This window comes from Nelumbo lutea, chromosome 2 (assembly GCF_056320005.1).
Source record: "Nelumbo lutea isolate HS-2025 chromosome 2, American lotus-T2T, whole genome shotgun sequence".
NCBI lineage: Eukaryota > Viridiplantae > Streptophyta > Magnoliopsida > Proteales > Nelumbonaceae > Nelumbo > Nelumbo lutea.
Window position 1 is genome coordinate 51,617,792 of NC_142685.1, and position 26,967 is coordinate 51,644,758.

The window sequence follows — 26,967 nt, forward strand, 5'->3', positions numbered from 1 at the left end:
TACAGCTAGGGTAGATGCAAAGCCTAGAATATCTCTTGCGGCTATAAGAACAATTTGTTGCCTCAATGATTGGAAGCAATGGGGAGTTTGGCTTGGACGAAGAAGATAGAAAGGAGGTATCTGGTACAGTGGTTCTGTTTAGAGAAGAAATTGGAATTACTCCAAATCCTTCTTTGTTTCCACCAAAAGGGGTGGAAGGAGAACAAGACTCGCACAAGGTCATTGGGGAAAACTTTCGGTGCCTGAAAGGAGAAAATCCAGACCAAGACAAAAGTGCTTGGCAGGGTGCCTATAAGAGAAATGTTGAAGATCTTCAAATGCCTAATAGTGAGACACTAGGTAAGGATAAGCAATAGAGTCCTGACTCCTGAGGGTGATCAGTGAGTACTATCACAGACGGGAGGATGTTCCCAACAAAACCTATTGCATAACCTTCCCTCCAGTCTTCTCCCCAGCATTCTTGTTCAGGTACAATGGTCATTTCAGTTTTGGATACTAACTTTTGCTCTATGCCTGTCAGTTGCTCTCCAGGTACTCTACAGCCTTCATATTTTCAAAACCAGATTATTGTTGATCAAAGGGTGATTGGAGAGGGTGAGAATATGGAAGGAGATGGAAGTTGAGGGAGATTGTGGCATTAGTAAAAATGAGGATGGCTATAAAGGTTTGAGGGTAGATGGGAGTGGAAAAGAAAGAGAGGTAGATAGAGCAACACATTGGAGAAGAAAGATGACAAGAATAAGGAATTTGTGGAGTTTGCTGAAAAACTAGGGTGTAGTGTCAAGGAGCCATTCAATATGAAAGCTTAAGGAAGAATAAGGGTAAAGGAAAGGTGAGAAAAAGGAAGATGAGTGAAGTTAAAAGACTGAAATTGGACATTGCAAGTGACAAGGAGTATAGCGCAAGGAGGGGAAAGACAAGAAGAGAAAGTAGGAAGGGTTTAATTGAAGGGGAATAGAGAGAGTTACAATATGAAGATTTCAAGATAGAAAATTTGTGGCCTAGGTAGTGCTAGAAAGAGAGAAATCATTGAGTGGTTAGGAAACAGAATCCAGATGCCCTTATCCTTTAGGAAACCAAACTGGCAAAATTTATTAGTAGGTGGGCAAGAACTGTCTGGAGAGATAGAGGAGTGAGTTGGGCAATGGCTCCATCCTAGGGGTCTTCTGGGGTACAGTTACCCTGTGGAGTAAGGAAAAGATGATTGTAATTGAAGAACTTGTGGGAAAGTTCACAGTTTCTATAAAGTTCTAGCAAATGGAGGATGGTTTTGAATGGATATTAACAAATCTGTATGGTCCAAATGAGTACAAGGAGAGCATTCAAATGTGAGCAGAATCAGGAGATATATGAGGATTATGGGAGGGGCCATGGTGTATTGGCGGAGATTTTAATGTGATCAAATTTACTAAATAAAGAAACAAATAATAAGAGACAGGGAATTACCACTAGTATGAGAAGGTTCAATCAATTCATTAGTGTGTTGGAGCTTAAAGAGCTGCCTTCTCTTCATAGTATCTATACTTGGTCCAACCTCCAAGCTAGTCCAATTTGTTCCAAACTAGATAGATTCCTTTTCTCAGTGGATTGGAAGGAACATTGGGGTGGTCTTGTGTCTAGATCTCTACCTAGACTTACTTCGGACCATTGGCCTATATCCATTTGCAAGGAGGATTTTGTTGGGAGAGGACCAACTCCCTTTCATTTTAAGAACATGTGGTTGTGTCATCTGGGATTTATAAGATTAAAGAATGGTGGGGAGAGAGCATTCCAAGAGTTGATTGGAAAGGGATGAGATTTCATAGGAAGTTGCAAGACTTAAAATCTAGAATCAAGGATTGAAACATCTTGGAGTTTGGGAAGATTGAAAAGAGAAAGCAATATTTGGTCAACCAAATTGAGGATTTAGATAAAAAGGAGGAGAGAGTGCTTTTGAGGAAGGAGATAAGGAAACCAGATGATCCCTGAGGAAGCAAATGGAAAATATCCTTCATAAGGGGGAAATAAGTTGGAGATAGAAGTCTAAGCATAAGTGGATCAAGGAGGGTGATAAGAACACTAGGTTCTCCCATGCAATGGCTATTAGAAGAAAGGGGAGTCTTATCTCAAAACTAGTGGTTGGCAAGATCTCTTTGACACTCCAAAGTGAGATAGTCAAGGGTTCTAAAGAACATTTTAGATCAATTTATAAAAGACCTTTGAAGTAAAGAGTGTGGTTTGAAGGGCTTGATTGATTGGTCGAGGATACTAGGTGAAGTAAAAAACTGGCTGGAGAGGAGATTCAAGTAGGAGGAAATTAGGAAGGCGATTTTCTCAATGGATAGACACAAAGCACCAAGGCTAGATGGTTTCACAATGGCTATTACCAAGATTGCTAGGACATTTTGAAAAACGAATTGTTGGGACTGGTTGAGGAATTTTATGAAAGGGGAATAACTAATCCAGGTCCTAACTCAACTTTCATTGCTTTGGTGCATAAAAAAAGTGATGCAACACATCCTCGTGAGTTTTGGCCCATTAACATGAAGAACAGTCTATATAAAATTATAGCTAAGGTCCATCTTTGAGGATTAGGGTTGCTCTCCCCTACATCATCTCTCCAAACCAAGGTGCTTTTGTAAGGGTACCCAAATCACAAACCAAATCCTTATTGCTAATGAATGTGTGGAGGACTTCAAAAGATTTGGAAAGAAAGGCTTCGTTGGAAAATTGGATTTGGAGAAAGCCTATGATTTGATGGATTGGACCTTTTTGTTTGAAGTCTTGAGGAGCTTTGGTTTTGGAGAAAGATGGTGTAAATGAATAAACGGGTGTCTTAAGTCCTATCATTACTTCTTGCTGGTAAATGGAACTGTGGTGGATTTTTTCCTGGCATTGAGAGGGATTAGGCAAGGAGACCCCCTATCCCCCTTTCTATTCACTCTGATTGTTGAGGTTCTTGGTATGCTTATTGCTAGGGTAAACTCACAAGAGCTGTTAAGGGGCTGGAAGGTAGGTCGCGGCAATGTTCCAATTACTCACTTACAAGTTGCAAATGATACTTGGCATTTTTTGTGGAGGAAATAGAAACTGGGTTAGGAATCTCAAGTTGACAGTACAACTCTTTGAGCTAATGTCTAACCTCAAGGAGAATTTTGACAAGAGTTGTATTGTGGATGTTGATATGGAAGAAGGGGAGATGCTGGAGTATGCAAGCATTTTGGGTTTTGAGGCCAGAATGGCCACTGAAGTATTGAGGGCTTCTTTTTGGGATCCTGTACTAGAAAGATTTGTCAAGAGACTCGCATCTTGGAAGAAAAGCCATCTATCCTTAGGAGGGAGGATCACTTTGATAAGAGCTACTTTGGCCAATTTGCCTGTGTACTTTATGTTTGTTTTTAAGATGCCGGTGAGTCTGAATAGAAAATTGGAAAAGTTGATGTGGGATTTTTTATGGGAGACAAGGGAGGAGAAAAAGAACCATAAAGTTAGCTGGGAAATGGTGAAGAGCAAGAAGATTGGTGGGTTAGACCTAGGCAACTTACTGAAAAGGAATGAGGCTTTGCGGGGTAAGTGGCTCTGGAAACTATGGTGGCGTTTGATAAATCTAAAATCTGAAGTCTGAAAAGTGAAAAAGCTAATATCTTAGTCTGAAATCTGACAGTCTTTTTGAAATTAATTGAGGGTATTTTTGACTTTGGGTCTTACCATTTCAGATCTGAAAAAGTGTTTCAGATCATCTATTCAAATGCAAATTCAAACGTGTTTGGCGTCTAAAAAGCAAGTTTTTCAGACATTAGACGTCTGAAAAGTGTTATCAAATGACCCCTACCTATGGAGAAAGACAAGCAGGCAAAGATAGTGATTGGTATTCATGGGCTTGCAACTGGCGGTTGGGATGCTGGAATGCTGACTGGGCCTACCAGAGCCTCTCCTTGGAAAGCCATTAATGTTGTCCTCCCATCCTTCCTATCCTTTATTATGTATGACCTTTGTTCTGGCAACCTTATAAAATTTTGGGAACAAGTTTGGGTGGGTAATCTCTCTTTGAAAGATAAATACCCCTTTGTCTTTGCCCTATGGCGATACAAAGATAAACCCGTGTTATCTTTCCTGGTTCCTTCAAGCTCAAGAATTGGCTTTGCTTAGGATTTGGGTTTAAGGAGGGGTATGAGGTATTTAGAACTTATTGAGGTCCTGGGTTCACTTCATATCCTTGATGGGGTATACTTGGAATCCTCAAAACCTGACAATCATATTTGGGTCCTATCCTCCTCTGGTTCCTTTTCATGTGCTTCTTTTTTCAAGGCCCTTATTCAGCCTATTGATTCTTTGGGAATTCCATTTCCAATGGATGAGGTTTGGGGTAATCCTTTCCCTCCAAGAGTTGGGGGTCTTTGTTAGGAAATCTTCCTGAAAAGAATTAATACCTATGATCTACTCCAAAGGAAAAGAACAAACTAGTGCTTATCTCCACACTGGTGTGTCATGTGCAAGGATAATGGAGATTAATCTTCTGCCCTTTTGTTACTTTTATTTGGGAATGGTTTTTCTCATCGTTTGGGTGCAGGTGGTCTCCCCCAACCAATATGCAAAGCTTGTTTGATTCCTCTGTCTTGAGGTGGCCAAAGAAAAGGGGGCGAGTCTTATGAGGATGTGTTAGGGTGGCTGTAAGTTGGACCATATGGGAAGAAAGAAATGAAAGACCATTTTCAGACAAGGAAAGAAGTAAAGAAGCTACCAATGGAAACCATTATGGTGAGAGTGGTTCATTGGGTAAAATTTATGGATATGTTTGTCAACTTCTCAACAGGTGATATCTTGAACAAATGGAAGGAAGTGGCCAGCTCTGATTGTCATAGATCCACCAATATAAGTCCAGTTTGGTCCCCTCCAATGTTTAATTACATCAAACTAAACTTTGATGAGAGTAGTGCTGGAAACCCAAGTCCTCTGATATTGGAAGGGTCTTTAGAGATGGTGAGGGCAGAGTTATTAAATTATATTCAGGCCCAATTGGAGTAGGTGACTCCTCTAAGGGCTAAGGTTATGGTTGTCATGGGAGGAGTGCAAAAGGCAAAGGAATTGGATGTTAGGAAGTTGATCATCGAAGGTGACTCAAAGTTAGTAGTGGAGTGGTTGCAAAAGGAAGAAAAGGTCTCTGGATCTTCAACAATGAGAAAAAGAAATTCAAATAGCTGACTAAAGATATGGATGTGCAATTCAGCTGGGTTAAAAGGACTGCAAATGCTTTTTCTGATGTTTTAGCAAAACAAAGGGCAGGAAGGAATCAATTGTTTTGGGCTCAATTGTATTTGCATATTTGTTGTTTTGAGGTAAGACAGTTTACCTCTCCCAGTCCTGTAATTATTTTTATATTTTTTATAGTTCTAATGAAATTCAGTTATTGATCAAAAAAAATATCCATTTTAATCGGCAGTGACAGCACTTTGAACTTCATCACTACGCTGTTTGCCCGCCAGCTAGTCATGGTGATCCATCACACTCCTTCCTTTTCAGTTTATGTAGATAATGGTCAGCAGATTACCTGTGATGGGGTATGTAAGAATGAGGGCCTAAGGATAAAAGGTCATAACTTCTAGGTGGACGGTGGACCTCCACCCCCTCGAGTTTAGTGGGGCTGATATTGTATTAGGAGTACAATTGGTTACGCCAATTGGGCCCAGTCATGCACAATTGAGCCCAGATGACTATGGACTTTACAAAAGACAGCTCATCTTGCCATTTACAGGGCCACCCACCTAGATCCCCACAGCCAGAAAGACTCCAAACCATCATATGCATCTCATATGCCTCCGGCCAACCAATTTTTATGCACCCGGACCTTGAACCCACTAGCCCTACCCTTGTAGCTTCTGAAACCAGCCCAATAACCCTTGATCAGCAGCAGGCCCCGAAGCTATTATTGGACAACACAAAGATGTCATCGATGAGCCCACCCAGTTACCTCCTCAATGGGCCCAAGACCATCGGATACCCTTACTGCCGGGTACCTTACCCCCAACATCAGACCTTACCGATACCCCTATTTTCTTTAAGTAGTGGTAGTCTTTCTCCATTTACATTTATCCACCTAATTCTTAGCATTTATTTCTCATTCATATTTTGATGCGCACATCCACCACCATTAATTTATTTTGTGTAGTTAGGCTTTCCCCTAGAATAATTCTTAGCACCTATATTCATCCTTCTTTTTAAAGTATGCATTATGCATATACTATTGCAATATTATAAGCAGTTGCAAAATCTAAAACTGTATCTCCTGATTCATTCCTCTTCCCAAATCCAAACCCTCTGTGCACCCTAACACATCCCACACTTCCTTGTCCCATATAAACATATCAAATTCAGATCACCCTTAACATGATCAAATTTGAATTCAAATTTGGAGAACTGGATGTTGCTTGCAGCCCTATACCCCAGATGTAGGGCACATCGATGTATATACCATATTCTTTGATTCATAACAATAAAAGGGGTAAAATACAGATAGGTACTCTGAACTTTCAAATGTGACACTTGAGTTACCCCAAACTCCCAGAAATAGGCATTCCAGTCCAACCATTAGTATTCCATCAGTTATCCATAGCATGTGAACGCCACATGCAACTTTAAACATTCCAAAATCCAAAACTACCCTTCTTTCTAAGTGTTTGTGATAAACCTTGTAATTAATAATAATAAAACAGAGCCATTAATAAATAATAACAGATCAAAGAATTATATATTATTCTCTCTAAGTGTTTGTGATAAACCTAGTGATTAATAATAATAGAAGAGTGAAACAAGTAGCTTTTATTGTTGTAGTAGTTATAGATATTGTATTGCTTGAGATAAATAAATATAAATATGGGCATTTTGCTTGAGATAAATAAATATAACGTGGGTTAACGGCACTGGACTGGGATGTCTATTTCTAGAAGTCCGGGGTACTTAAGTGTCACATTTGAAGTTCAGGGTACATATCTGTCACTACCCCCAAAGTACAGCATACCTACATGTAATTTACCCTAATAAAAGTTGATTACTACTGATAGTGCTGTCAATGGGTTGGATCTGGACCAAGTTAGAGCAGATCCAGTCCTGAACTAATAAATAAATGTACAGAACCAAACCCCATAGGACCTAATAGTAACAGACACAGAACCAACCAGTTATTAAGTGAGAGTATTGAGTATGACTCGAGTAGATTCAATTATAATTGAGAGCTCTATATTAACCTGTAGTTTGACAATAAGCCTGCAAATTTGTTATGTTCACACATTTGGACATGATAATATTACAACCATACCATGAGAAAGACAGGTATTAGACTATGGGTATCTTTGTATTTGGCTAATATATATCATCAGGAGACGTAATGCAGATTAAAACCCTATGTAATTGGGTCAGTTTGGTCCTGTCGGGCATACCGGACCCATTGCATTGAGAACCCTAGTTACTGATTCAAAAAAACGGCATATGTTTAAAAAGATTACCAAAAAAAGTAGTTTCAATATGAACATAATGGTTCCTCTCTGTTTTTGCTTACTAATCTGTCCAATAGGTACAGCAGTTAGTAGATAATATTTAGGAACTTGAAATTTCAATGTCTAGGCTAAACAAAAAATCAAGATCAAGTAAAAAATTACATGCAAAAAGGAAAAACAATCAGAAAGAAGCTGCATTAAGGGGTTAATTTGCTAAGAGACAGTTGTTTTGATTTCACTATTTAAATTGGAGTTTGGTTTAGTAATTATTTAGTTGCCAGTTGCCTCATTGGAAGGCTAGGGTTTACCAATTTTTGTTATGTTGGATTTGCTTCATTTTTTCCTCTTGTACACTTTTCTTGCTTCATTGATTTAAAGAACAGTTTCCATTACTGACAAAAGAAATAAAATAAAGAAGATACCTCTAAGTCATCCTCATCATGAGAGATCCGTCTTCGCACATGTCTTTCTTGTTCTTCTTTTGCAGTCACCTTCAATACAACATCCAGTCAAAATAAATTTGAGTCATTACAATAGAAGTTGACACAGGAGTTACCATGCATAACAACAGGTCAAATCTGTAAGGATATAAAAGCATGCCTCATCATCATCATCATCTGGACCTTCAGTTTTCTTCCTAAAATGCTTTTGACGGGAATCTACTCTTTTAGATTGAGAAGAAATGACAGTTGAAGAGACTTGATGGTCACCATTATCGCCATCGTCATTGTCATCATCCAAAATTGCATAGCTCTTTTGCTTCCTCACCAACATAGCTGCTTCTTTTTCTTGTTTTTGATACAACTGACCACATGGGAAGGGGTAAAAAGAAAATTCATACAAGATAATTAAGATATCATTTACAGAATGAAAAAGAATGTAAACAACTTTATTTCTAGAGACACATTACATACAGTGATTCTATTGGAAACAAAACAGACCAAAAAGATAACTTGTGTGGTTCAGGAATATATATAATTCTATCCAAACTAACTTTACAAGGCTCCGTCTTGGGAGGAACTCAAAAATATCAGTAGACATCTAAAGTAGACAAACACCTGAAATCACCCAAGTTGAAAGAACTGAACCTCCACAGAACAACCAAGTCTATAATACAAATACCTCCTTATCATAGTCCACTCCCCATGGACCACCAGATCCAGCATCATCCTCTCTCTGACATCACATGCCCTAGAGGAAGAAAAGGCCATCTATCCAATAGACTAAATAAAGCCCGTGGAAAAAAGGAACAAATAAACATTTTTTGGAAGCATCATCTGTCTAGAACAAAAGATGAATTTGGATTTAGCATAAGAATATCCCTTAAATGTCATGAAACACATGGACTTACATTCAAACCAGATGTTTTATGAGGAACTTTGGCATGGATCTCTTCAGCAAATGTCCGCATTGCAGTTGATGATGATAACCCAAACTCTACAAGCTTAGCCGCAACCTCAGCAGGTGAAGCCGCTTGCTTAGCTTCAAAATCAACAACAGTTTTACCACAGGCAGCTTATGCAATATCCACACTAATGCTACATAAGTGGTTCTACAAACAAATTGTAAAGTAGGGAAATTCATTGACTTACCTAATCCAATCACATACTGAACAACCGTAGGCTGTGAATATCCAAAGAGTGACATCAATTTGTCTGAGACCCATGTCTTTAGATTTCTTTCATCACCCATTTTCCTCTGAGATGTGGACTCTACTAGCAGGGCAACAATGAAGTTTCATGAGTCCATGTTCAAATGCATTATTCTTAATTAATTCATAGAGAAATGTTTGCACAAGTGGTACTTAAAATTCCAAACCATCAATTTCAATGAACCATATTACAGGGAGAAGAAGTAGAACTCCCCCCCCTCCCCGTGCTCTGCAAATATTTTGGTTCTATTATATGATTTACATGAGATATTTGGGCTCAAATATATTGTCCAGTAAATTTAGTTTGCTTAGTTAATTGAACACTACATGGCTTTTTTTTGCTCATAGTTTTAGTTCTTTTTACGAGTAATATTATGTTTTTTTAATTCAGAATTAGAATCGTGATTTCATGCAACATCCCACTGAGAGGCGCAAGCTGCAGCCCCTCCTGGAAGCTTACAAGTAAACTAGGAATAAATTACAGAAATCACGGCTGAGCCCAAAACAGTTCTTCCCTATTTACTCCTTGCTTGGCTAACACATCAGCCAAAAGTATTTGCTGATCTCCCCACCACTGTACAGAAACCAACATATTCCTTGTCAACCAACTAAATTTCTTCATTTCATTCTTGTAGCACCATATGACATCCTCAGGATTTTTCAACCAGCCCACCACCACCTTGGAATCCCCTTCAATTATCAAATGTTCTACCCCCAACTGGTTTGCAAATTGCACCCCTTGTACAGCAGCGAATAGCTCTGCCCTTATAGAGTCTCCAAATCCAAAAGGGCCTGAGTAAAGCAAAACAATCTCTCCACTCTCATTCCTCAGAACACCCCCCATTCCGGATAATCCTGGCTTACCCATGCTACTTCCATCAAAGTCCAGGTTCAATGAGCCTTCAGACGGAGGAGCCCAGCTTGTAATTATCTTGTTCTTAAAAAACGAACACCTCGCTACTGCTGACCAGTTTCTCCAAAAGTCATTAAATGAGAATTGATGAAAATTTTCCAGTCTTCAGCCACAGTATTGCCCTATGCAGCACACGGTCTTCCAATTCCTGGCTGCTCCTTTCCTTTCCTTGAAAAATTCTAACATTCCTTTCTTCCCATAATGTCCAAATCAGGGCAGCATGAGCACATCTCCACATAATTCTCCCTCTTTTTGTAGGCCAAGAGAAAGTAGAATGATCAAAGATCATGCGAACTTCTGCTAGTAAGCTCCAACTACTCCCAAACAACAAGAGTAACCAAGCCCATAGGTCTGAAGAAAATGGACAAGATATTAGTAGATGGTATCAATCCTCCCCATGAGCTCTACAGAAGATACACTAGTTGGGATAAATACATGGGAAAGGTCTTCTCTTTTGTAAGTTATCTAGAGTGTTTACTTTCCCATAGTATACTTCCTAACAAAAAGCCATAACCTTAGGGGGAACTGGCTTACACCAAATTTCCTTGGACAGAAAGGGTTGTTGGGCATAAGATTGAGAGATGGACTTGAAGTAAGAAGCAATGTTTTAAAACACGGAGGCGTGACGCGAGGCGTTCCACTACCTAGAGGTGTGAGGCGTAATTCAAAACACAAGAAGTGTAAGCCTCCCGAACACAAGGAGGAATACACCTCCTTAAGAGGTGGGGGTTAGGAGGAGGAGGAAGGGGAGGAGGATGAAAAGGATGGGGGGATCTCATTTTTTCTTTATTTTAATAAGAATCTTTTATATTAAGAAGAACAAAGATGCATAACATTAGTTGAAAGGGGGTCTTGTCAAAGCGAAGGCCAGTGAAAACAAATTGGGCTGCATCGAAAAGGGGCCAGGGGGGTCTAGGGGGTGAAGCCCCCAGCCAAAGGGGCAAGGGGCAAACCACTTTCTTTCCCCTTATCTTTTCTTCTCTTCCCTTTCCTTTTCTTTGCTTTCCTTTTCTCTTTTTCTCTTCTCATTCTTTTTCTTTCCCTTCCTTTTTTTCTTTTCTTTTCTTTTCCTTTCCTTTCATTTCCTTTTCTTCTTTTTTTCTATCTTTTTATAAGATGTGCATGAGGTGCATGAGGCGTACGCCTCTAGCACGCCTCATGAAAAAAACGCATGAGGCATATGCCTCAAAGGTGTTGTCACCTCTAGCATATGCCTCAGGGCGTTTTGGGAGCGCCTCGCCTGGAGGCGTGCCTCCAGGCGTACACCTCCCACGCCTTTTAAAACACTGGTAAGAAGCACAAGTAAAGATCCCTTTGGGTCTAGGAGCCTACGCCTCTAGCACGCCTCATGAAAAAAGCACATGAGGCATATGCCTCAAAGGTGTCGTCACCTCTGGCATACGCCTCAGGGCGTTTTGGGAGCGCCTCACCTGGAAGAGGCTCCAGACATACACCTCCCACGCCTTTTAAAACACTGGTAAGAAGCACAAGTAAAGATCCCTTTGGGTCTAGGAGCTTACACCCTTTTGTCTGGCTTGAAGGGATCCAAGCAGACCTGATTAAGGCAACAAAGCAAGTCAGAGAGAGATTCAATTTCACCATCCCTTAATCCCCTACGAAACCGGAAATCCCAATTAGGAGCAATAGGCATTCCTAAGGATGAAACAAATTTTGAGACCACATCCTTTTTATATAAAGAAACAAAAAATAACAAAGGGAAAAGGTCCTTTAGAGGGGTGTCCCCTACCCAAATGTCCTCCCAAAAGTTGAAAAGCAGATAGCATTGCCAGAACAAACTTCATACCTGATAAACCTGATAAATTGAGGAAGGATGTTGTGAATGGCCTTCCAAAGTGCTGCCAAGTTAGCCTACCTTGATACACCAGCATTCCATCCATTCTCTGGAATCCCATGAATGCTTCCCACCACCTCATGCCACAACCTCTCGCTTTCCAATGGCCATCGCCACAACCATTTCCCTAATAGAGCTTGATTTTTTTCAACCACCCTCCTTAGTCCCAAACCCCATCTTCTTTACTTCTATAAACAATTTCCCATTTTACCAAATGATCCTTTTTCCTTGTCCCGGCTCCCATAGGAAATCTCTCATCAGTTTCTCCAGCTTCCTAGATTCCCTAGGTGGTATCCTAAAAATAGACAGGAAGTAAGTGGGTAAGTTAGCGAATGTAGCTCTTATTAAGGTGATTCTCCCTCCAAAGAGATGTTATTCTTCTTCCACAAAGCTAATCTCTTCTCAAATCTTTCTAGCACAAGGGTCTAAACTCTACACTCCCTAGGATTTGCACCTAATGGAATCCCTAAGTAGGACATAAGCCAAAAAGAGATAGAACACTCAAGACACTCCACAATAACCTCAATCTCCCCATCCTCCCAAGTTTATACCCGCTAGGCAACTCTTCTCCAAATTTATTTTCAAATTAGATACTCTTTCAAAACCTTTGATTAGCTCCTTTAGGTTCGCTACCTTCTCGCTAATACCTCCTTCACAAAAAATCATCAGGTCATCTGCAAACTGAAGGTGGGTGACTGGGATCTAGTTTCTCCCTATTCTCTAACCCCTAATGGTATCTTCTTTTTTTCATAGGAAAAGGTAACTTTCTTTGGAGAATTGAACAGATAACAGACTTACCACCCACAAAATAGATGGAAAAAAAACAAAAACTTGCAAACAAGCCAAAAACAAAGCCTCCCTAGTAGTTCCTTGCTTAGCGAAAGTGCCAGTCATTCCATTTGCTGACCTTCTTACCCATTTAAAATGCACCTCAATCTCCCTTGCTAAGCTAATAATTTCTCTTAGAGACTATCTAAGAGACCAAACTCCCAAGTTTCCAAATTCAATCCACCCTATTACCAACTAGGAGTCTCCTTCCACTTCTAATTGTTGCATTCCCCATTGTTTTGCTAGTCTCAAACCTTGAAGTAAGGCCATTACTTCTGCCCCCCAATTGGGCCCGAGTGAAGGGCCAAAACTTTTCCATCCTCATTTCTGAACACACCCCCAACTCCCGACATGAATTGGACTACCCAAGGAGCTTCCATCAAAGTTTGGCTTCACCCTGAACTAAGGTGGTGGTACCCAACTTTCTTGTACCACGGGGGACGAAAGAGAGGATACAGCTATAGCACTCCAATTTCTAATTAAGTCAGCTGAGGAGAAGTCCTTGAAGAGATGATGTACTTTCAGCCAATGCATAACCTTGATGGTGACAACCTCAACAAGTGATTCCTTGGATTTTTCTTGCCCTAGGAAGATCCTATTGTTTCTCTCTTCCCAAATTGACCATAGGATGGCTGCTCTTGTTATTCTCCACATTACCCTACCTCTTTTCCTTGGTTGTCAGAAGAAGCTAGAGTCAAAAAGGTTGAACACACCCAAGGGAGGATTTCATTTGCAACCAAACAAAGAAGAGAACCAATCCCACAAATAAGAAGCAAAAGAACAAGAAACCAAAAGATGAGTCATCGTCTCACCATTTCTCAAGCGAAGGTAACAGACATGGGGAAAGGCACCAATCTAGCCTTTTCTTTGAAGTACATCCATAGTATTGATCTTTTGAAGAGACGTCGTCTCACCATTTTTTATTTGAGTCTGTTGAGTTATCAAAGTTGAGGTGTGAGAGTTGTGAGTTTGCCAAACATTGTAGAACCTCTTATTCTTTAAGTAATAAAAAGAGTAATTCCTCTTTTGATATTGAGCATACTGATGTTTGGGGGCCATATCATATCTCTTCTATGGGTGGGTACAGATATCTTCTGTTGTTTGTTGATGACCATACCCACTTTTCTTGGGTCTATCTTATGCGTTCTCGAGATGAGGTTCCTGCTCTGACCCAAAACTTCCATCAGATGATTCTCACTCAGTTTGGGGCCAAAATCAAAGTCCTTAGATCTGATAATGCAAATGAATACTTTGCTCAGCCATTGACCTCCTACCTTCTTAGCCATGGAGTTATTCACCAAAGCACTTGCCCTTATACACACCACAGCAGAACGGCGTTGCCGAAAGGAAGAATAGGCATATCTTGGAGGTGGCTAGAAGCATTATGTTTACTTCCAATGTACCTATTCGCTTCTGGGGTGATGCTATCCTCACGGTAGTTTATCTCATTAATTGAGTTCCTTCCCGGGTTCTTGATATGAGAACCCCTTTTTTCCTTCTATACCCAGACGAGGAGTTGTTCATTGTTCCTCTTAAAACCTTTGGTTGTACCCGTTTCGTTCAGCTTCTCGGGCCTCATCATTCCAAGTTTGAACCTAAGGCCTCCAAATACATTTTCCTCGATTATGCACAAACTCAAAAGGGTTAATGCTGCTATGATCCAGTTTCAGGGAAACGGTTTGTCTCCATGGATGTCACCTTCTTTGAGGAGACACCCTATTATCCTAGGGTTTCTCCTCAGGGGAAAAGCATTGAAAGTGGGGTTGTTTTGAGTTTCTTTCCTCAGGGGGAGAACAGTGAGAGTGGAAGTGGGGCTGGTAGAAGTGGGGCTGTTTTGAGTGGGGTTGTTCCTTTACCTATTCCACTGGGTAATGAAAGTTGTAGTGGTGAGGATGGTCAGAGGGAGCCGGAGTTGAGAGTCTATCACTGGCGATGCAGGCAGGTTGATCTTAGTCATCGACAGTCCCGGCCAGCTCCAGTTCCTTCTGCAGCTCCAAATCCAGAGCCTACTGAGACACCTCCACTGTTGCCACTTCCCCTCTTGTGGATGACCTTGATCTCCCTATTGCCATTCGTAAAGGGAAACGACATTGCACCACTTCTACAGCTCACAGCATCTCACAGTTCTTATCCTATGATCGTCTATCTCCATCTTACCGGTCCTATCTCACTTCCATTGTCGATGTCCCTATTCCAAGAACAGTGCAAGAAGCCTTATCAATTCCAAAATGGAAAGATGCAATGCAAGTCGAAATGGATGCCCTGTTGAAGAATAATACTTGGGCACTGGTTGACCCACCAAAAGGAAAGAAACCGGTGGGATGCAGATGGGTGTTCACTGTGAAGCATAATGTTGATGGCTCTATTGAAAGGTACAAAGCCCGACAGGTTGCAAAGGGTTTCACTCAGACTTATGGAATAGACTACTTGGAGACCTTTGCCCCAGTAACCAAGATGACCACCATCTGAATTCTGTTATCCCTTGCAGCAAATCATTCTTCGCCCTTATTTCAGATGGATGTTAAAAATGCCTTTCTGAATGGAGACTTACAGGAAGAGGTCTACATGCAGTTGCCTCCTGGATTCTATGATACAGAGACAGGTGAGAAGGTTTGCCGACTGAACAAGGCATTGTATGGTTTGAATCAATCGCCTAGAGCCTGGTTTGATAGGTTCAGATAGCCCTTGGAAAGTTTGGTTATGTACAGGCCCAGTCAGATCATACACTATTCATCAAGAGGGTAGAGTCCTCTCTGACACTACTTGCAGTATATGTTGATGATATTGTGGTGACAGGAAATGACAGCCATGAGATTGAGTCCCTCAAACAGCTCCTTCATCAAGAATTTGAGGTGAAAGATCTTGGTGCACTACGGTACTTTTTGGGTATTGAGGTTGCTAGATCCAAGCAGGGGATTTTTATCTCTCAAAGAAAATATGTTCTAGATCTGTTGGCGGAAACTTGAAAGTTGGGTGTTAAGCCGGTTGATACACCCATCGAACAAAATCACAAGATTAGGGCAGAGGGCGGGGAGCCTCTTGAAGACAAAGTTATGTTCCAACGGTTGGTTGGAAAGCTCCTATATCTCTGCCTCACTCGGCCAGATATCAGCTATGCAGTTAGTGTTGTTAGCCAGTACATGCACTCCCCTAGAACTTTTCATCTTCTTGCGGCAAAGAGAATATTAGCATACTTGAAGAGATGCCCGGATAGAGGTATACTGCTCAAGAACAATAATCACATGAGAGTGGAAGTCTATACAGATGCCGATTGGGCTGGGAGTGTTGATGACAGAAGGTCTACCTCTGGATATTGTGCCCTTGCGGGAGGTAGCCTTGTCTCTTTGAGGAGTAAGAAGCAGAGCGTTGTTTCCCGCTCCAGTGCTGAAGCGGAATACAGGTCAATGGCTAACAGAGTGGCTGAAATCTTATGGCTGAGGTCACTACTTGAGGAGTTGGGTATTGACTATGAAAAGCCCTTAATGCTGTATTGTGATAATCAAGCAACTATTAATATAGCCCACAACCCAGTGCAGCATGACAGAACTAAACATATTGAAGTTGATCGACATTTTGTGCGAGAGAAGGTCACATCACAAGAAGTGTGTCTTCCATACATCACATCTAATATGCAACTCGCGGATATCCTCACCAAGGTTGTACCAAGGAAGAAGTTAGAGACAGACCCATCCAAGTTGGGAATGATAGATATCTACTCCCAACTTGAGGGGGAGTATAGAGAACACTGATGTGGGACCACTGCACACTGATGTGGGCCCCACTGCAGTGGTCCCCACTGTGTTCGTAGGACAGCATGTGTAGTTATTTATTTCAGTTATAGTAGTGTCAGTTTGAGTCGGTTTGTTAATTTAATTGTTATTTATTTCAGCTTTTATTTACTTAATTTATCATGTAAGTACTAAGGGCAGATGTGTCCTTTCCATTTTGTACTGAACATAACCTATAAATAATAAGAGAGTGGCGGCGGCAGATCTGTTAGAATCTGTCCCTCCTTTCAACCCCTTGTGTTCTCCTGTTTCTCTTCTATTCTTTTTCCTTTCTCTCACTTTTCTTCTATTTTGTAAACCTAAAACCTATTAGGATTCAAGACTGATTACAGTCTTGATCTTCTACTAAAATGCTCCACAAAAGCTTTTGCAATCTCTTCCTCTCTTGTCTATACTGCCCCATTCCATTCCAAACTTTCAACAATGTTCTTCCTCTTTCTTCCACTTTTTTTTATCAGCAAAAGAGAATTTTATTTGAAATTAGGGTTAAAATAAAGTTTTACAGCTTTGTGTATGGGATTAATGCTCCCACACTATTACATATTTCTGTCCCACTTTACATTGCAGCCCAAAACAATTGTTGCATCAAAGCCCCCTGTTTAGAAAGATAATCAGTTAGCCCATTTGCACTCCTTCTAACCATTTGAATTCAGCCTCTACCTCCCTTGCATCCTTTTTATCCCAAGAGATGATCACCTTGGAGTTCCCTTCAACCTCAATATGCCTCATTCCTAGTTGCTTAGCTATCTTCAGCCCTTGTAGCAATGCCATTAACTCAGCTTTTAGAGAGTTGCCCATGCCAACCGGTCCAGAGAACAAAGCTAATATTCTCCTTTCAGAATTTCTAATTACTCCCCCAATACCTGACAGTCCCGGATTTCCAAGAGAGCTTCCATCAAAATTCTGTTTAAACCTATTACCATCTGGAGGTTTCCATTCCATCCTTACTTTCTCTTTTACTCTTGAGGATTGTGCTACTTCTGTCCAAGATCTTATAACGTCTATGACTGAGAAGTCTTGAAAGATATGCATAGATCTTAACCAACGAGCTACTTTAACTTTAATGGTGCCGATTACCTCCTCCATTGTTCTACTCCTGTTCAAGAATATTCTATTATTCCTTTCTTCCCAAATCACCCAGCAAATAGCTGCCTTTGTAGCTTTCCACATAATTCCTCTTTCTTCCACTTGCCAAACTATGGAAAAATCTTGTATTACCATCTCCTTCCTTCAACCACTTGCATCTTGATTTTTGTCTCCAACTTATCTCTTCTTTTCTGAGAATTTCCTCCAAATCCTATTTCAACTTCCATCTATCTTCCCTTTCTTCAAGCCTCAATCCTCTCTCTGCCTCAGCATCATCGAGTTCTTGAGTCCTTTTAATAATAGCCTCCTTTCTGTCTTCAATTTTACCAAACTCTTCCTTGTTCCAAGCTTTGATCCTGCCTTTTAGCTTTTGTAGCTTCTTATAAAATCTATACCCCTTCCATCTAAACACCACTTGATCCTCTTCCCACCATTCTTTCACTTTCTTTTGAAAATCTCGATGTAACAGCCACATGTTTTCAAATCTAAAAGGGCAAGGTCCTCCTCCTAGTCTTTCTTGAGATAGTCTATCTAGACATTGATCTGACGTAGGTCTAGGTAGGGCCCTCATCACAAAACCACCCCATACTTCCTCCCAATTTGAAGAGAATAAAAATCTATCTAGTTTACAACAAAGTGGTTCTTCCTGAAAATTAGACCAAGTAAAATCAGCTTGCACCAACGGCAGCTCCCTCAATTCAAAAGAATCCACAAAATAGTTTTCTTCCTCATACTTGAGATGATCCTATGGTTGGGGTTATTTGTTTCAATGGCAAACCTAATGACATTAAAATCCCCTCCCAAGCACCACGGACCCTCCCACAATCACCTTATAGCTGCTAATTTCTCCCAAAACTCTTCCCTTTCTCTATACGAATTTGGCACATAAACATTTGTTAAAGCCCATTCCAGTCCATCAACTCTTCTTAATTTCACTGTAACTGTATAGTTACCAATTAATTATTCTATACAGTCCAAATCCTCACTTTTTCAAAATGTCAAAATACCCCCTGAGGCCCCCCCAAGACTGTGCAAAAGCCCAACTCATTCCTCTAGCCAACAAAATACTTCTCACCCATATCCTATCCACCTCTGATAGTTTTGATTCCTTAATCAACACAACATCTGGCTTTTCTTTTCTGAGCATTTCCCTTATCACTCTTCTCTTCCTGGAACTCCCCAATCCCCTTACATTCCAACTAATAATCTTCATTGAGAAACAAACTTATGAGCAACCCTAGACGCCACCTTTTGCTAACCTAACTACCTTCCTTTTCTCTCAGAATACCCCTTATCAAAGTCCATTTCACATCTCAATCTCTCCACTTCACTCAATTTCTTCTTCGTCCTTTTATGTGTCCCTGCTTCAAGCTTTTTCTTAGATTTATCTTGTTCTTCCGCTCTATTCTTTTTTTTTTTTTTACTTTTCTTCCTATTTCTCCTCTTTGTTGTTTTTTTGCCTGTTTTTACCCTTTCTCCCTCCCTTCCTTTACCTGGGAACTAGGAACTAGAGTGTCACCCTTCCCCTTTCTCTATCAGCCTAAGTAATGACTCCACCGATCATATTTGCTACTAAGGTAAATAGGAAGGGAGAGAGTGGGTCCCCTTGCTTAACACCCCTACAAGCTAGAAAGAAATCCTTCACCACACCATTAACCAAAATAGAGTAGTGACAAGTACTAATACACCCAAGTATCCAGCTACAATAGAGTAGTGACAAGTACTAATACACCCAAGTTTCTCATTAACCAAGTGATAATCCTTTTCAAGATCTAATTTAAACGAAACCTCTTTGCCTAGACCTTTTCATTTCCTCCACACATTCATTCGCAATTAGAATCTGATCTGTTATTTGTCGCCCTTGAATGAAAAAACCCCTGAGTTTCACTAATGATAGATGGGGGAATTGCTTTGATCCTCAAAGAGAGCACTTTAGCCAGAATTTTTTAGATGCTTGTCACCAGACTAATAAACCTAAAATCTTTTGAGTGGTTGGCATCACTCTTCTTGGGGATTAAGGCCAAGAATGTGGCATTGATTCCAGGGCTTATTATGTAATTGTCTGCAAATTCCTTAAAGACTTTAACTAAATCTTCTTTTAGCACCTCCCAGCAATCTTGATAAAAGGCCATTGTAAAGCCATCTAGACTTGGAGCCTAGGATCTATCCATTAGAAAGACAGGTTGCTTAATCTCTTCTTCCTCAAAATTCCTTTCCAGCCACCTTGCCTTTCCTTTTAAATTTTTTTCTTAAATTTTCACAAAAGAAATCACAATGTCTTCAACCTATGGTGGAAAACTTGCTTTTGTTTGTTGTAACTTGGACTGAAAAGGAAAATCTAGGATGCTTAGGCCCTGTTTTGCATCAATTCTCCATATTCTGATGAATCCTTCCAGGAAAGAACGGATTTTGAGAATTCTCATCCAGAGAATTTGCGAGATATGTTTGGCACAGTCATCTGATTTCTGTTTCTCAAAATCAGAATCATGTTTGGCATCACCCTATTTCCTCAAATCAATTATCCAAACAAAAAACACATAAAACCATAAGTTCACTGGAATTCTCCAAACTTATTCCATGGGAGTTTCTTTTTTAATGTCAACTCCTTTTTGTGTTATTAATGATTAATCTAAATTTAAGGTTCTACTGGAATTCTTAATAGTTGCCAGCAGCTCCAGAAGGAAGAGTTGCAGGAAAGAAGACTAAGATTGTTAGAAAGTATCTAACCATGTATAATCTTCTGTAACTCTTCTCTGCCCCCATCTAATCCCACAATGTCTTTTTTTATCAGTAACAATGAAATTTTATTAATGACAAACAAGATTACAAAGGGATGGAGCTAAAAAGTCTCAACTCCAGTAACCCAAGAACTTACAAAACAGCCCAGAATAATGTGTCTCTATTTACCCCTTGCCTAGCTAGACCGTCAGCCAATGCATTTGCACTTCTCTTGATCCAATTACATTGGATTTCCATGTCCCTGGTTAACCAATTATATTTCCTCTTTTTATTGCTGTATCTCCACATCAAAGCACTTTCCTCTGTTAGCCATTTCACCACCATTTCAGAATCACCTTCTATAACCACCTTTTTTATCTTCATTTCCTTGACCCTTTGAATCCCACAATGTCTTTGTCTGGCATATATTTATTGTTATTTTGTATGACAAGCAAGTGGTTAATTAACAAAATGCTCTTGATATAGCACAGTCTAAGGTTGTCTTTGGTATTTGAAATTGGAGGTGGAATTTGATTGGTCAATTTTGTAAATCTCAAGATAATGTCATTTAGATGTTTTTTTAAAGCATGTTATAGAAGTTGGAGAAATGCAGGAAAAAAGAAGGCTGCAAATTATGTTTCAGTGGAATTTGAATTCTTCCCAAAGGCTATTTCATCTATATGGAATCAAAGTTCCAATCCATTCTGCTTCGAAAATCCAAAAACAGCCTAATTGAATCAATATTAGTACTAATGATAACTCTGTAATTAGCAGAGATTTACATAATCAAAATTGGGTGGAAATCTGGGGTGATCAGCTCATGGAGATATGGACCTTTCTAGTTCTTTTAGACCCAATTTCTTAGACATACATACATAGGTTAAGATACAATCAAAACAGAATGGTAACATGACCTCTAGTGTTATTTAGCCTGAAGACATTGAAAATAATTGTGGGAAGAGTGCCGAGTAATAAGAGGAGTGGCAATAGAAGTTCCATTTTTTTGTTGTTTTTTAAGTACTGTTGCTTTAAAAGCATTTAATATCTCCTAACACAATTGTGCCGCTTGACTTATTATTATAACATATTCCAGTGGCAGAAGGAATCAGCTTATAAAGAGTTATCTTTTATATTCAGTGTATGAGCTCTTGCATTTTGGGTAAGTGTAGTAAATCATCTAGATTGAGTCTTGGTTCTAAACCTAAGTGGGTGTATGACATGCTAAATGCAGCAGTTTTATCTCATAGAGGGATTAGATCTAGTAAACTCCTTTGTTCTGACTTTGGTTTAGAACCAAGTTATATACTTGCTTCCTATTACTAGGACAAAATTCAAGTGAATAGCGAACCCCAATTTTCCACTTCTAGAAGCAAATTTCTAACTTTTGCAACTATTATGTTCTTCTTTTGTCTACAGTTTGGATGTAAATGAGCTTGAGAGGAGGTTGGAAGCCCTCAGAAACCCATGAAGCGAAGATTGGAAATATGTTTGGTATCTTTCAGAGTTGATTAACTCAGGTTCTCTTCATGCTGTATATTTTGTCTAGCATGTATATTTTGTAAAGTGGTCTTGTTGTATATTGACACAAGGTTAGAAGTTTGTGTCCTTCAGGCAATATTATGCACATGGCACCACCCATGAATTAAACTTTGGATCTCTCATTTGGAGGCTTACTTAATGACACGGGTTGTAAAATGTCAAATCTTAACTATTCATTGAATAGCAAAAACATGGACTATTTTGGATGGCTGAAGTATATTCTCACAGCCTAAGGTAAATATAAATCTTTGAAAATTTTAAGAATTAACCTTTTCAATTGCCGTGAGTTTTTGATGGTGCTGGCCTAATATGATCCCAGAAGGTGCTAACTGAAGGTTTTTTAGATTGATTTATAACTGGATCATAACACAGTATTATATGAAGGGCACAAAAGGGTAGCTCTGTTAACAATACATAGGCATGTTTTATTTCTTTTGTATTTAGAATGCTTTATTTTTTTCTATTCCCTTCATTTGGTGTTTTATTTAGAACAATGAAAACTCCAAATGAAAAGGAGAAGGAACTATGGGGATGGAATCAAGGAAAAGGTTTTTACAATTGCGGCTAAGTTTGTGTATGATAATTGCTCAATGACAGGAGGAGGAGGGTGAAGGAAAAGATTCTAAATTTAAAACCCTTGCCAAATTCAAGGCATAAATGGCATGTGATGAAGTTTTTATAGGCTTTATGCTTTCAGCACCTAGTTCAACTATAATCAAAACCCACTTTAGTGGTTATGCTTACTGAGCTAAAAGTCCAAAGACAATTACAGTATAAAAAGATGTTTTATAAAGCATATTTGTATAGAACTGTAAACGACTTCCTAATTAAAGAAGTGTAAACGACTTTAAAAAGTTAAAACGACTTCCTAATTAAAGAACTCAATTCAAATAGTAAGAATGGTGAAGGACACAAACTTGGTCTGTACCTGTAAACGGTAAGATGATTGAACGATACAAGGTCTCTGGATTTTCTGGAGAAAAGATCAAACAAAACATGAGAATGGTGTTTGGATATACCGACATGAATAGATGGGAGAATAATGAAAAAAACGAAAGAGAAAAGCATACTGCAGAGAGGTAAACTACCACGGCGTCGGAGAAGGTGATATTACAATTGGGCGAAATGTTGAGGAAGACGGAAAGAAAGGGAAAAAGTACAAACAGCGAACGAGGGAGGGTTTAATCGAGCCAGGCCCTGTTTTTGCGCGATTTTACTGTAATACCCCTGATTTCAAGTGTGCTGAATGCCACGCGTGTTCGTTATTTTAACCAAGATGTAGCGAGAATCGACCTGGGGGACAACCACTGAATCAGAATTTTCGCTTCCCATAATCCAGCTTTTAAATCGAAAATTTTATCCTTATACGAAATAAAATTAATGGAACCAGCAGCGACCAATCGCACGCAAAAATCTGAAAGATTTAATAATTTTATTTATTATTAATTAATATTAAATTAATAATTAGGTTTTATTATTAATTAATTAAAAGTATTCAAAGTTATTGTTAATATCCAAAATTTTAGTAATTGTATTTTCATTTAATATTGATTTATAGAAAATAATTATTGTTGATTTAATATGAACAAATAGTTTTTAATAAATTTAGTTTTATGAATAATTTATAGTAATTTTAATAATTATTATTATTTTTTATTTTTAAATGAAATTTTGGTTAACTTTAAATAAATAAAAATAATTATAAAAGCTAACATTTTTATTAATTTCACTAATAATTAACAATTATACAAGAATGACAATGGGGTGGATTGAGGGCAGCACCCTATCCTCTTCCTGCCCCATGATCAAAACACTCTAACCCATCCCTAGGATCAAGTGGGTTTAAGGCAAGGCAACCACTCCTCAATGTCGGGCAAATTCAGAGGTAAGGCATCCCACTCTTCATCAATGATGGAGTGCCTTGTCCTCAATAATGAAAAGGTTCAAGTAGAGGTGTAAACCGGGTCATGCTGGGCCAAGCCTTGGGCCAAGCCTGGCTACGTATCGGGCCAAGTTATGAGAGGTCCATTTAAAAAAAAATTTGAAAAAGATGTTTAAATTTGTATTTCGTATGATTTTTGATGTATACAATTGTTTATATATACATTTAGACCTATTCATGGGCCAAGTAGCCCGACAGCCCGGCCCAGCCTGACCCATTATTTTTCATGCTTGGACAAAATTTTAGCCTCGCGGGCTCGAGCTCAAGCTTTCTCAAATAAACTCAGCCCAATACTATTACATATACAGAAAAAGTACTTATGTTATATAATATATATATATATCATATATATATATATATATATATATATATACTTCTTAATAATTAATAAATATCAATTTACTATTAAGAAAAATAAAATAGTTTATTAATTTATTAAATTATTACTAAATTAATATAATATTAATTTTTAAAAGTATACTAAAAATAAGACATTTAGTGTACAAATCAGGCTTCAGGTTTTATATAAGGGCTAAACTTGGGCTCAAAATCTAGGCACGATAATCAGGCCAGGCTCAGGCTTGAGCTTGCACATTTTCTATTGATAAACAGGCCCATGCTAATTATAAAGCTATGATTTGTTACAAATTAAATTTTTTATTTAATTATAGTATAGTATAAATATATATATATATAAAATTTATTATTTGAATATTATATAATAATATTTACCATATATGCACATAAGTTCCAAGTTGATCTTATTAGGGGTTGTTTAGCTTGGGCCATATCCGCTAAAACCATCATTGGACTCCAAAAGTTTGATACCCAATTAGATTTCGGATCTCAGTATCCCTGATAATGTGTAGGCATGGTGCATTCTCAACTAGACCTAAATCAAAAGAAAATAGTTGCTTAAGCCTATAAATTTATAGATCTAGTCGAGTTAGGTTAAGTTAAAAACGATTTGTTACTTTTTATTATTAATTATTAAAATATTATAATATTAAATTATTGTGTTTATTTAAAGTACATTAATTTCTAGAAATTATCATATTTTTAGAAATATTGCAAACTTCTTGGCTAAAACTAATTAAATGTAATTTTTTGGTAATTAAATCTAACTTTTTGGTAATAAATGTAATTTTTTACTATTTATAGCTTAAGTTATAATTACTATTAATTACAGTTTAAAATTATTTATTGTTAATTATATTACTATTAATAATTAAAACACATTATTTTCTTCATTATTATTCAGTATTTTTTTGCAATAAAATACAATTAATTTAATTTTTTAATTATTTTTTGTATTTTAATTAAGCTTTAGGTTTTTCAGAATTTTGGGTTTTTAATTAACTTTTGTTTTTTTTCATTATTATTCAGTAATTTTTGCATATGAATATTTTTCAATAATTTTTAGTATTTTCATCATTTATTTTTGCATATTAGTCACTACAAAATTAATTTGCATTTCCTTTCAGTAAAAATAAATTAAATAACTAAATAAATACCATAGTTAATAAAAAATACAACTAATTTTCAATAATTTCTGGCTTAGGTATTTTTTTAATAATTTTTGGTATTTTTTAATAATAAAATACTATTAATTGTACTTTTTCATTATTTTTAGTAAATACCCTTATTAATATAAAATATTGTTACTTTTAAATATTTTTTAATTATTTTTAGTATTTTAATTATGTTTAGGTTTTTAGTATTTTGTGAATTTTTAATTAATTGTTGGTATTTTAAAACCATCAATTAATATTTTTATTAGCGTTTATTAAGGTCTCAACTCATAAGTTATCTGATAATATTATTAAAGCTATCAATTAATATTTTTATATTTAAATTCCTTATTTTTATTTGTGTTTATTAAGTTGGATTTTTAAGTAGAATTGAAACATATTTTTAATATTTAGTAAGTTTTGTTAATATTTTTTTTTAGTGAAAGTTTAGTGGATTTTTAAATTCATAATTTTTTTGATCGTTTAACCTCAACCTATTTATATTGTTTGAATTATGTCCTGGTTTTCAAAATCAAACCAAATCGAAAAAAACCGGGAATCGATCAGGTGGTTGGTTATGTTTTACCCCAGAACTGTTATTTTGCCAAAAATCATTGATTTTGTAAGCAAACCGATGACCCAAGTGGTCAAACTATTTTAACTGTCCAAGGATTTGGCCATTTTTTATTTTTTTTTGTCAAAATGGGCCATTTGTTCCATTTGAGCGGTCGGACCGTTCGACCTAGGAACTGGATCTCTGACCGGTTCAATTTTAAAAACCTTGATTTATATTATTACTACTCTCTCTCTCTCTCTCTCTAAAATGTAATAATAACAAACATTAAAACAAGAGGCCTTTGAAAACCCAAAGGTCTCTCTCTCTCTTAAATGTCTTTTTTAAATGTTATAATAACATGCATTAAAATAAGAGGCCTTGGAAAACCTAAAGGTCTCTCTCTAATAATATGCAACTTTATTAATCTAATCAAGATAAGCAATGATTATTGTTTTATATTTTTAAAACAAAAGAAAAAAAATACAAAAATAGAGAAAATAGATAAATAGCATATCTCAAAGGAAAGACATGTTGACATGGACTCTCCAATTTTAATATATATATATATATATATATATATATATATATATATATATAATTTTTATTATATGTATAATAATATTTATGTATATAATATTCTTATTTTTATGTATAATAATAAGTAATTTTATAATTCTTATTGCTTATATGTAAAATAAAAATAACTTTTATATGTATATTTTTATTTTTGTGTATAATAATAAATATTATATATATATATATTATTTATTATATGCATTATAATAAATAACTTTGTAATTCTTAATTTTTGTATGTATAATAAAATAAATAAATTTTAGATGTATAATTTTTATTTTTTATAAAAAGCTTGGCTCATAGTAGAGCCAAATTCAAGCTCAAGTCTTTAGCTCGAATCAAGCTCATGCCTAATAGTTTTTTGGTGAGTTGAACTTGAATAGCTAGATATTTAGCTCGGCTCAGATCGAATCCACCCCTAGTCTCTACCAAACACCATCATCATCCCTAGAATTATGAGAATTGAGAGAATTGATTCTTCAAAGTGATGCCCAACGAGGAGACTTTTTTGGTTCATAAAACAATCAAATTTGGGAAT

The 26,967-nt window shown here is 37.5% G+C and overlaps 1 protein-coding gene across 4 annotated transcripts in view; it reads right to left on the bottom strand.

Annotated features, from left to right (window-relative positions):
• LOC148870645 (pre-mRNA-splicing factor ATP-dependent RNA helicase DEAH1-like) overlaps nucleotides 1-23,043 on the bottom strand; it is a 78,258-nt gene extending 55,215 nt beyond the window's left edge. Inside the window, exons 1-6 of one of the 4 annotated variants that reach the window (XM_088969534.1) lie at nucleotides 22,933-23,043; nucleotides 22,773-22,817; nucleotides 9,062-9,181; nucleotides 8,821-8,951; nucleotides 8,070-8,273; nucleotides 7,892-7,960 (exon numbers count right to left, since the gene is read on the bottom strand). In XM_088969534.1, the coding sequence (XP_088825660.1) occupies nucleotides 7,892-7,960; nucleotides 8,070-8,273; nucleotides 8,821-8,951; nucleotides 9,062-9,161 (504 nt within the window). In that variant the 5' untranslated portion in view covers nucleotides 9,162-9,181; nucleotides 22,773-22,817; nucleotides 22,933-23,043. Of the gene's footprint in view, nucleotides 1-7,891; nucleotides 7,961-8,069; nucleotides 8,274-8,820; nucleotides 8,952-9,061; nucleotides 9,185-22,772; nucleotides 22,818-22,914 lie in introns of all 4 variants that reach the window. The other 3 variants (XM_088969535.1, XM_088969537.1, XM_088969538.1) reach the window with 3 other exon arrangements.
• Between the last annotated feature and the right edge of the window lie 3,924 nt (nucleotides 23,044-26,967).